The sequence below is a fragment of the Lipotes vexillifer genome, unplaced genomic scaffold (assembly GCF_000442215.2).
Source record: "Lipotes vexillifer unplaced genomic scaffold, Lipotes_vexillifer_v1.1 scaffold921, whole genome shotgun sequence".
Lineage (NCBI taxonomy): Eukaryota > Metazoa > Chordata > Mammalia > Artiodactyla > Lipotidae > Lipotes > Lipotes vexillifer.
The window spans coordinates 2,666,035-2,678,185 of record NW_006787800.1 but is presented as its reverse complement, the minus strand read 5'-3'; the positions used below and the strand labels follow the sequence as shown (position 1 = coordinate 2,678,185).

Below are 12,151 nucleotides of genomic sequence, written 5' to 3'. Positions count from 1 at the left end.
GAATCTCTTAGGAGCTTTGCCATTTATTTCTTTTTAGATAATTTGTATTTAAAAATCAAGCTTCAGAATAATAATTTACTGACCAGAACACCACTTACTGTTTTGTAAGGTAGGAGGGAGTAAACCCTCTGGCTAAAATAAAGAATATTTTGTTTTGGTTTTTGCAGTAAATTTTCAACGGGTTGTCAAGGAAGCTTACTGAGGAGAAGAACTATTTGCTGGTAATAGTGTTTGCTTTGAAGTATGACTACAAAGTAATGCAGCTCTCTTCCTCCAGCTGCAGTGTTATATGTAGTCTTACCTCATATAGTCATGCTTTGAATGTACCAAGCAAGAACACTGGCTAGATTTACTCATTAATATTTCACATTCACTGATATTTAGAAATTAAATTATACTCTGTGGTACAAGTTTCCTTTTCTTTGCTTTAGCTTTGAAATGTCCCTTTAAAGGTCTTTCATTTGGACTATAACCTAATTGGATGGCCCTAGTCAGCCTTTGAAACAAATGCTTAGGTTTAGAATGGCTGGTAAACACTTTGCCAAGAAGTGGGAAATCTCTAGGAAGAAAGACTACATGTTGTTATTTATATAACAAATCAGTGAAGGATTAACCCATTTTTCTACTTTTTCTTCTTGAATCTCCCTTACAGATTAGATAGATATGACTTAAATGCCATTGTCTAGAAAGTCTTTGGAGAACTTTTAAAAAACTTTTTGGCTTGAATTAACAAAGATGGTTATATTTGGTTTTATTTTTCTTTTGATAAGGAATTTTTGAAAATGTAAGATTGGCCACAGTTATCGAGGAGAATGGGTATGGCAGTGATCCCCTTTTTCTTTTATGGAAATAATTTAATATAGTAAAACTAAGGGTAACCTGAGAGGCCACTCCTCTGGAGTGTAGACTCTGAAGAAGATAGTGATGACACTGACTACTTTAGCTTTTAAAAAATTACTGTGATCTTAAAACTAGTTTTATTTTATTGAGCTGAAGTTCACATAACATTAACCATTTTAAAGTAAGTCCGTGGCATGTAGCAACCACCACTTATGTCTAGTTTCAAAACACTTTTCATCATTCCAAAATAAAACCTGTATCCATTAAGCAGTTACTCCCTATTCTTCCCTTCCTCCAGTCCCTGGCAACCACCAGTCTCCTTTCTGTCTCTATGGATTTACCTATTCTGCATATTTTATATAAGTGGAATTATACAATATGTGACTTTTTGAGTCTGGCTTTCACTTACCGTAATGTTCTCAAGCGTAACATTTATGTTCCTTTTTATGGCTGAAAACTAATCCTTGTATGTATATGCCATGTTTTGTTTATCCATTCATCCATTGTTGGACATTTGAATTATTTCTGCTTTTTGGTTATTGTGAATAATACTGCTAGGAGCATTTGTGTCCAAGTGTTAGGGTACCCGTTTTCAATTCTTTGGGGTATGGCGTATACCTGGGAGTGGAATTGCTAGATCATATGGTAATTTTATGTTTAACTTTTTGAGGAACAGCCTAACTTCCACAGTGCCTAAACTATTTTACATTCCTACCAGCAGTGTATGAAGGTTCCTGTTTCTCTACATTCTTGTCAGTACTTATTATTTTAAAAATTGTAACCATTCTAGTGGGTGTTAGGTGGTATCTCGTGGTGGTTTTACTTTGTACTTCTCCAGTGACTAATGGTGTTGATCATCTTTTCATGTGCCTGTTGGCTCTTTGTATATCTTCTTTGGAGAAATGCTGTTTGTCATTTTGTCCTTGAGTTGTATGAGTTCTTTATATATTTTGGATACTGGACCCTTATCAGATGATTTGCAAATATTTTCTTCCATTCTGTAGGTTGTCTTTTCACATCCTTGATAATGCCCTTCGATGCACAGAAGATTTTAATTTTGATGAAGTCTAATTTATCAAAAATTTTTTGGTTTTGTTTCTCAGGCTTTTGTTGTCATGTCTAAGAATTTGGCCTATGTTACCAAATCCAGGGTCATTAAGATTTACCCCTGTTTATAGTTTTAGCTCTTAGGTTTAGGTTGTTGGTCCACTCTGAGTTAATTTTTGTATATGGCATGAAGTAGGAGTCCAACAAAGACTCTTATTTAAAAGCATAATTTCATGAAACCTCCACATTGTACTTTTTAAAAATTAATTATTTGGCCGCACCTTGTGGCTTGCGGGCTCTTATTTCCTCAGCCAGGGATTGAACCCAGACCACTGCAGTGAAAGTGCTGAGTCCTGACCACTGGACTGCCAGGGAATTCCCTCACATGGTACTTTTAATATCCCTTGATTAAATATATATACACACCGACCTAAAACTACTGTGGATTTTATATTATTTTAAGCTATTCCATGTTCTATTTATCAAAGCAGAGTTTATATATATTTTTTAAAAGTAGTGCTTGTAAGTTTAAGACATTATTTTCTCAGTCCATGGGCTATATATTGGTGACTGTATATGGATTCATGGATTTCCTTCTTATATCTTTTTTTTTTTTTTTCGGTACGCGGGCCTCTCACTGCTGTGGCCTCTCCTGTTGCGGAGCACAGGCTCCGGACGCGCAGGCTCAGCGGCCATGGCTCACGGGCCCAGCCGCTCCGCGGCATGTGGGAATCCTCCCGGACCGGGGCATGAACCCGTGACCCCTGCATTGGCAGGCAGACTCTCAACCACTGCGCCACCAGGATAGCCCACCTTCTTATATCTTGTGGTCCCCTCTAAGTCTGCAGATCATAGATTTTGTAGAAGAGCATCAGGAGAATCTATCATGGCAAGAAGAAAAGGGATTAAAGATGAAGAAAAAGGTAGAATTTCCAAGGGCTCATAGTTGCAGAGACCTTAAGTGGGAGAGAGAATACTGGAAGGTAGGTAACTGGAAGTTAGTGGTGGGATCTGTGAGTGCCAGAGAGGAAGGAGTGATTTCTTTCAGGCAACAAAGATGACTGCAGAGTAGAAGTTAAGTGCTGGGGAGTGGAGGGGTGGGTGGGGAATATGATTTGGAATAGGGCCTGAAGCCCAAAAGACATCATCAGAAAGTGATTGTTTAGGGCGCAATTGAGGATTCCTTTAGTTTTGGAAATAATGCCAACCCAATGCTACCTCCAAATGAGGAGTAAAGCTAACTTTATTTAACATCTGTCCTAGAGAGGGTTAAGGAAGAGAAACTAAGGAAATTCTAAATTTTATTTCAACCATGATTCCAATACTGGTTAAGTTTGAATTAGTGACCTATATTCTGTATCAATATTTTGTGTTTGTTTGGTTTCTTTTCATTTTTTTTTAAATTAATTTTATTGCAGTATAGTTGCTTTACAATGTTGTGTTAATTTCTGCTGTACAGCAAAGTGACTCAGTTATATATATATTCTTTTTCATTATGGTTTATCACATGATATTGAATGTAGTTCCCTGTGCTATACAGTAGGACCTTGTTGTTTATCCATCCTATATATACTAGTTTTCATCTGCTAGTCCCAAACTCCTAATCCTTCCCTCTGCCACTGCTCCCCCCCACCCCGCCCTTGGCAACCACAAGTCTGTTCTCTATGTGAGTCTGTTTCTGTTTCATAGATATGTTCAGTTGTGTCGTATTTTAGATTCCACATATAGGTGATATCATACGGTATTTGTCTTTCTTTCTGACTTACTTCGCTAAGTATGATAATCTCTAGGTCCATCCATGTTGCTGCAAATAGCATTATTTCATTCTTTTTTATGGCTGAGTAGTATTCCATTGTATATATATGTACCACCTCTTCTTTATCCGTTCATCTGTTGATGGACATTTAGATTGTTTCCTTGTTTTGGCTATTGCAAATAGTGCTGCTGTGAACATAGGGGTGCATGTATCTTTTTAGTTTTGTCTGGGTATATGTCCAGGAGTAGGATTGCTGGATCATATGGCAACACTATTTTTAGCTTTTTGAGGAACCTCCATACTGTTTTCCATAGTGACTGCACCAATTTACATTCCCACCAACAGTTTAAGAGGGTTCCCTTTTCTCCACATCCTCTCCAGCATTTATTATTTGTAGACATTTTAATCATGGCCATTAAATGTCATTTCTTGATAAAGTTTCCTAGTAAAGGAATTCCAGTTTTATCTCAACTGAAAGAATGACGAAAAGAAATCTTTCTAGTCCTCATGTCGGTGAGAGTTAGGTTCTCAGCACATACTGAGAGCTTAGGGTGATGTGTAGTATCGGCCTATGGCCATCTGATGGAGCAGGAACTGGGGCACACAGGAGTGAAAACCTTGGAGGGAAAGTTGGGACTGTGGTGCCAACTAGGGCCAAGGCCAGCTCTTCATAGCACTCACAGGCTCATCAGTGACAATCTTTGTTTTTTGTGTTTTTTTTGAGTGTCTTTGTCAGCTGTGTGTTCAAAGGGCTTTAGAGAAACGAACAAAGGAGAGGATAGATTGGACAACTGAGTGAGAGTCTGAGGGGGGAACACATAATGGCCACTGGTTCAGATGCCCTTCTGCTTTTACTAGGCAGATTGTCTGCTTTTTCATACAGAAATGAAAGCTACTTTTCAAGAAGTGATTTGGAGAGGCATCAACAAAGAATGGATCTTAGGTATTTTTTTGTGGTGTTTAAACTCTGAATTTGTATGAATGTGTCTTTCTGAGTTTTTAACTACCCATGTGACCTCTGTGACTTTCAGGTGCTACTCGTGAGCAGTAGTCGCCATCCAGACCGATGGATTGTCCCTGGAGGAGGCATGGAGCCCGAGGAGGAGCCAAGTGTGGCAGCAGTCCGTGAAGTCTGTGAGGAGGTGTGCACTGTGAACAAAGGGCATGGCTGTACCTTGTCATCATGAACCTGTCATGTCTGTGTAGTTCTTTAATTTATCACCACTCACTGAATGAACAGACTCATGATCACAGAAAGAAAGCACTTAACAGTTACCACATGCCTCCTTGATTAAAGGGGCAGTCAGGTTGTGACATGGTGATGTTTATCAGGCACTCTGTGCAAGGGGAGGGCTCATAGTAGTGACCGTATGTGATTATACCAGACAGTCCTTTGTGATTTCCTATGGATCTCTTCCCACACTGTCTCTGTTACCTGTGGCAGAAGATCAAGAATCAAATAGTTCATCAGCCCATAGAAATAAGAGGAGTAAGCAGTATTGGTATTAATGGCTTATTCTCATTAACCTTTGGGTGAGGAGGAGGCAGCCCTTGTTCTCCTATGCTCCCTGGGTCCTGGCAATAGAGCAGTGGCTAAAGCAATACTTCTGTTAGCCAGAAGTTGTTAATGGTGCACCTTGAGAGACAATAGTGTCTTCTTTTTTATTTGGTCACATGATATTCAACATATATATATTGAGTTCTTGGGCCATGCCCAGTATATCTTACTAGATACTCTAGAATAAACAGTCAGAAGTCAAATCTCTTGGTTCCCTTATTCAAGGGCTTACAATTTTGTTGGGGAAACTGAGAAACAAATTGCAATTCAAAACCAGGAGGAAGGAACTAATGTTTCTCAATAGCCTCTTGTGGCAATACCACGCTCTGCTCTGCTCTGCTTATGCTAATCTCCTTTAGGAGTCCTAACTCAGTGGTGTAAGTTTTACCACCTCCATTTACTTGCCTTGGCTACATAGTGCTTTTTAGATCCATTTCCTTGTTCCAAAAGGGACTTAAGACTGATTCTAAGAACATAAAGTAGAGTTTAGAAAAAGTCTAAATTCTGCATTTCTTTTGGGTCAAGCCCTTGCTGAAGTCTTCTTCGACTAATTTTACTTTGGAATACCCAAGGAATTCTTTCCTTGCTCTGAAGTCCTGCAAACTTGTGTTGACTCGTGCCACTCTCATTTTATCATATATCTGTGTATCTATAACTAGATTGTAACCTCTAAGGACAAAGATTATATTTCCCATCTTAAATCCTCCCTTCTTGTGCCTAGTACACAGCTGGGTGAATAGAAAGTAATTAATGCATGCTTCTATGACAGATGGAGCATAAAAGTCCTGAAGAAATACCCCAATTGGAAATTATCAGAGTTCTTTCTGGAGGATCTCAAAGGTTTGACTATTCAGATAAGTGTGGTAGGGCCAATTGGTGGACCTAAGCTACATAAATTTGATTTCAATCCAGTTGGCTTCTGTGAGTTCTGAGGCACCTAAGGCAAAAGTGATGTTTGACAGAATTATTGCGGCTCTGTGGATTCAGACAGGTTGTTGGAAGACCTGAAATAGACTGATGGTTCTAGAATAGAGAGGAAGGGAAAAATTCAGAGACCTTGGGCAAAACTTGCTGCCTGGTTTAGAAGTTTTGGGTGAAGTGTGACAGCTTTACCGCTGTAGTGCACATTTGGATTTGGCATCTGTCTCAGGAAAACTTATACCCGTTGTTGTTACTGTTGTTTCGTTGAGTGCTACAGTCGAATTGTCCTTGGGTTATATAAGTGCAACTAAGATGTAGAAAACTAGATGATTGCAATAGGAAGTACAGTGAGGGAGTTGAAAAGGATATAGGGTGACCCTTTTGTTTCCTGGAAGTTACATACCATCCTTCAGTAGGTAAAAGGGGGAATAGAGTGGAGAATAAAGTGGAGTTGGGACATGAGAAGGTGAACAATGCAGCACAGATAATTAAAGTATACTTTTCATATGGTCAGTATCTTACCTACCTCCTGTCTTAAAGGGAATCCCAAGCTTGAAATTAAACGCTGCCTGCCATTCTCAGCCCTGAAGAATTCTGCCTGACTTTGAGCAGATTTTTTACTCTCCAGTCAAGAGTCATATCATACCCTGTTCTTTATTCCAGCATTATTGAGAGGATAAAGAATAAGGTACGAAATAAACCAAATATTCGTACAAACAGTATAAATTAGAGAAATGTGTCATTATAAAGACAAACATTTCCATGGCTTACATCAAAATAAAATGGAGGGGGTGGCTTTTCTAATTCCACGTCTATCAACGGAGAATAAGACTTGAATCAGAGAGGATGTAGGTAGATGTTTTTTATTATCCTTGAAGGGTAGCTTTTGTAAGCAGAAACCACTGTTCAGGGGTTTATTTAGTTTTCAAAATGTTATGACTTTTTAAAAGCACACATTCAAAAACTTTGTTCTTTCCTAATGCTTGCAGATCTGATTGCTATATTTATAAGCATAGGAGACTTTTAAGGGGCCTTTGGATAATGTCATGTTTAAGGGGCCTTTGGATAATGCTTAGGCCAGTTCATTGAAGACTTTTAGATGTTTCAAATTACATTTATAAATTTAATTAATTTGATTGCTTTTTAAAGAACGTCAGTTGTCTGACTTTAAAAAAATGAAAATCTTATGAGGCTCTTCAGCAAAAAGTCCTGTGAATGTCATGTATTAAACTTATAAATGAGATGAATCTTAAATATTCCCATAGTGTATATAAACTTACTGAGATTTTCAACTTAAAATCACAAGTCAGAAATAAGTTATTCAGTTATACTTTCAAAGTTGAGGTTACCGTCTAATAGGCCAAATTCTTTTAAACATTACAAAATCATAAAATATGTCTGGTCTCCTTCACCTTTCCTGTTAAATGAGGCCAGGACTCAAGGGTGGCCTGTTAGGAAAGGTCGATCCAGTTCACTGCAGCTCAGTCAATACTATAACTTCACAAGGCTGACTAGCGGTCATGGGATCCACGTGGGTGGTGATGGGTACTGAGTGAGCCATCTGTAATATCTGGCACACTAGGCTAACTTTGTGCTTCACCCTGAAGGTCTCTTCCTCCATGCAGTCTTCATGATTCCTCCCTGTAGTCTTCATGATTCCTCCCTGCAGACTTGTTCTCAGTATGTGCTTCCATTGCAGTCTGTACTGCTAGCATCGTATTTATCATGTTTTATTCATATCGCTTGTCTAGTTGTCTTCTGTGCTAGACTTTACACTCTGTGTAGCCAGGTACCATTCTTTCTTGCTCACTGTTGAATCCCCAAAGCTTAACACATAACAAGTGCTGAACAAAATAAGTGCTGCAGTTTTTGGCGTGACCGCTAGAGCAGCCACGTAAATGCAGTTGAGGTAGGCCCTTTTGGGTTGTCAGGAGTAGACATAACATCTACAGGCCCCTCAGTTAATTGAGGGAGAAGAATATGGCAGTATCACAGCAGCTGTCCAGCCAGGCTGTGCAGAACTGGAAACTTAGGTCACAGAGTACAGGCAGGCCTTGCTTGCAGTGGGTGGATGGATGGTGGGAATGCACTGTAGCTCAAGAGCCTGGTCACCATACCAGAGGCCCAGCGCCTCTCTTCCACTGTGGAGCGCTGCCTTTCTAATGTCTTCTTAGCCTCCCAGCTTCTGCTTACCACTTTTTTTTTTTTAAATTTATATTATTTATTTATTTTTGGCTGCGTTGGGTCTTCATTGCTGCAAGCGGGGTTTCTCTAGTTGCAGCGAGCGGGGGCTACTCTTCGTGGTGGTGCGCGGGCTTCTCATTGCGGTGGCTTCTCGTTGCAGAGCACGGGCTCTAGGTGCGAGGGCTCAGTAGTTGTAGCAAGTGGGCTCAGTAGTTGTGGCTCATGGTCTCTAGAGCACAGGCTCAGTAGTTGTGGCGCACGGACTTAGTTGCTCCGCGGCATGTGGGGTCTTCCCGGACCAGGGCTCAAACCCGTGTACCCTGCATTGGCAGGCAGATTCTCAACCACTGCGCCACCAGGGAATTCCCAGGTTACTACTTTCTGTTTGGTGTTTTCCCTCCCTTGTGCGTCACTAACCTGTCTGTTGACTCACTCTGTCTGTGTATCTCACATTCAGCCTTCCTGAGAGAGGACTTGATCGGTTTTGCCTACTTACAACCTTCAGAGCTGCCAGGTCACATCAGTTTCTAGCCATTTTGAAGATGTCTGCTTTACCTTTGCATCAGTTGCTGATTTCTTATTCCTTTAACTGAGCTCAGAGTGGCAAGGTCATGTGCTATAAAACATGACAGCCTGAGAGAGGACTTGATCGGTTTTGCCTACTTACAACCTTCAGAGCTGCCAGGTCACATCAGTTTCTAGCCATTTTGAAGATGTCTGCTTTACCTTTGCATCAGTTGCTGATTTCTTATTCCTTTAACTGAGCTCAGAGTGGCAAGGTCATGTGCTATAAAACATGACAGCCTGGGGCTTCCCTGGTGGCGCAGTGGTTGAGAGTCCGCCTGCCCATGCAGGGGACACGGGTTCGTGCCCCGGTCCAGGAAGATCCCACATGCCGCGGAGCAGCTGGGCCCGTGAGCCATGGCCGCTGAGCCTGCGCCACCGGAGCCTGTGCTCCGCAACGGGAGAGGCCACAACAGTGAGAGGCCCACGTACCACAAAAAACCCACAAAAATACCACGACAGCCTGTGCTTAAGTACTGCCTGCAGCAGCTGTACCAATGGTATGTAGTAAAAAGATGTGTAATAACACAGGGAAATATTTGCAGTACATTCCTAAGTGATCAAAGCAGGTTATGAAACAATATTTATGATAGAAAACCATTTAGTGGGGAAGAAATATGTGTGTCTATTTGTATAGAAAGAACAGATAACACTACTTGTACACTTATTATGTGCCAAGCTGTGTTTAAGGGTTTTGCATATGTCGCCTCATTTCCTCACCAGATCCAATAAGGTAGGAACTGTTATTATCTGCATTTTACAGGTTGAGAGTCAGTGAGATCAAGTAATTTGTCCTGGCACACCAGGACAAATTGTGCCCAGCTAAATGTGCTCTAGTGCTCAAGGTAAGATTTGAATCCAGAACATCTAGTCTTAGCTCCCACACTCCTAATGCCTTGAAAGAATGCCCATCAGATGTTCGCAGTGGTTATCTTTGGGTTAGCTCTTAGATTATCAAGTTTTCTACATTGAACATATATTTGTTACTATAAAAATTTTCTGTATAAACGTGAATGGAATGAGGTTATTAAGTAGTTTATCATGGCATTGTCAGTCCTAGATACCATAAAACTCAACCTGTTCTGAAGCTTTGTTCAACCCAGCTTAAAACTTTTAGCATATTGGCTGAATCTCAGAAACAGATAAATCTGTAGCACTTGAAACATTACCAGTCACATTTAAAGGGCTGAAGTTCAGTGGCAGTCCAGTGGTTAAGACTTCACCTTCCAATGCAGGGGGTGCGGTTCTTCCCTAGTCAGGGAGCTGAGATCCCACGTGCCTCTCGGCCAAAAAACCAAAACATAAAACAGAAACAATATTGTAACAAATTCAGTAAAGACTTTAAAAATGGTCCACATCAAAAAAAAGAAAAAACAATATCTTTAAAGGGCTGAAATATTCCCTTTTGGAAACTAGCTTCCATTTTTTAGCTGCTTCTAGTTAAAGTCCTATTGTAGTGACCCCTCAAAGGGATGAGGCTTTCTCCCAGGACTGACCATGGGCCTTGGTAACAGTGCATCTCTAGCAAAGGCTAGTATGAGCCAGCCATGTGGTGCTCTCTCTGTAATAAAAAAGAAAAACACTTCTTTGTGTGGTTTTCAGAGCTCTTCTTTCTTGCTAATTCAATGGGAAAGGTAAAACTGCTGGCTGACAGGGAAGAAAGAGATGCTGGATCTGAAACTGTTCTGTCTTCTGTTCAACTGTTATGTTTCCATTTCTTTCATCCATTCTCACCTCAGCCAAACCAAGAATGTTATCACAAAGATACAGTACATCTGAAAACAGAAACAGGAAAAAATTATGTGCAAACTTCAACTGCATTCTCTTCAAGGGTGACAAAGATGGGTACCTTCTGCCTTTAGAGAAATGTAGCCAGTGATAACTGAGAGTGTGGCCAAATGCCAGTTCCTTTTATCTGCTGCCTCATGTCTGGACAAGGTCCATATCCATATCCATTTCTAGCATATAAATTATAAAGATTTTGTAGGCAACCTGATAATTAACCTGTGACATAGGCCTAGCTAAAAAAAAAAAAAATAAGGAACTTGTTCTCTGACTTCCTCATTTGTGTCCTAATATCACACTTCTCTGCTGCTCCTTTGTCTCCTACCACCTGTTGCTTTGCCACATAAATTCACCATCATGGAAATTTTTTCAAGTCAGTGATGTCACTTTAAACTTCCCTGTACCTTGCTGCCCTCCCTCAAGTTTTGGGGTTTTTTTGTTTTGTTTTGGCCTCACCGCACAGCTCATGGCTTCTTATATTTCCCCGACCAGGGATCGAACCTGCACTGCCTGCAGTGGAAGCATGGTGTCTTAACCATTGGACCGCCAGGGGGGAGTTCCATTAAGTTTTTGATACACTGTCTTATGTAAACATTTCACAGCATGTTTGACTGAATTCACCTTCATTTAAGATAGTTTTTTGAACATCTAGATGCTTTAATATAGTATCAAGGATCTGGTTGCCTTGAGCCCAGAGCTGCTTCCTGATTATCTCTAGCCTTACTAATCTTATTTATGTCAGCCTATCAAGAATTTATCGTAACCCTTCTTGATCTCATTTGTATTTTCAGATAAGACCAGGGAAAATGCCATAGTGAACTTTATTTTTAAAATCTATATCTTCTTATCCCAATTCCTGTACTATGTGTTCCCTGTCCCTGCAAAAAAAAAAACAAAACAAAAAAATGGTTGTACTCTCTTTTTTATGTAACATAGCAACCAGAAGGCTCCCGTTGGTATCTCAGAACTGTCTCTGACAGGGAAACAGTGTTTCATGTCTCTTGTTATATGCAAGTAGAACATTTGAAAAGCCTGTGACTACTTGGGAATAATTTGAAATACAGTTTTGTCAGCCTTTTTCTTAGCTCATAGTGTTAGACTCTGTTTGGAGTGGAGAAAAAAGTGAAGGCTCTGGGGCTTCCCTGGTGGTGCAGTGGTTAAGAGTCCGCCTGCTAATGCAGGGGACACGGGTTCGTGCCCCGGACCGGGAAGATCCCACATGCCGCAGAGCGGCTGGGCCCGTGAGCCATGGCCGCTGAGCCTGTGCGTCCGGAGCCTGTGCTCCGCAATGGGAGAGGCCACAACAGTGAGCGGCCCGCGTACTGCAAAAAAAAAAAGTGAAGGCTCTGTGTGACTGTGTTGTATTTTCATCTTTACTTTTTGGCCCAGCCTAAACAGTTATGAATGGAAGGTGGGGATAGTGTATCACAGAATTAATTAGGGAAATACGTTAATTTTTTTTTATTTAGAACTTTAACCACAAAATATATATCATA

The 12,151-nt window shown here is 40.5% G+C and overlaps 1 protein-coding gene across 1 annotated transcript in view; it reads left to right on the top strand.

The window, feature by feature from the left end:
* Window positions 1–4,150: 4,150 nt before the first annotated feature.
* NUDT3 (nudix hydrolase 3) overlaps window positions 4,151–12,151 on the top strand; it is a 47,296-nt gene continuing 39,295 nt past the window's right edge. Inside the window, exons 1-2 of the mRNA XM_007460858.1 lie at window positions 4,151–4,156; window positions 4,675–4,785. Of these exons, the coding sequence (XP_007460920.1) occupies window positions 4,151–4,156; window positions 4,675–4,785 (117 nt within the window). The remainder of the gene's footprint in view (window positions 4,157–4,674; window positions 4,786–12,151) is intronic.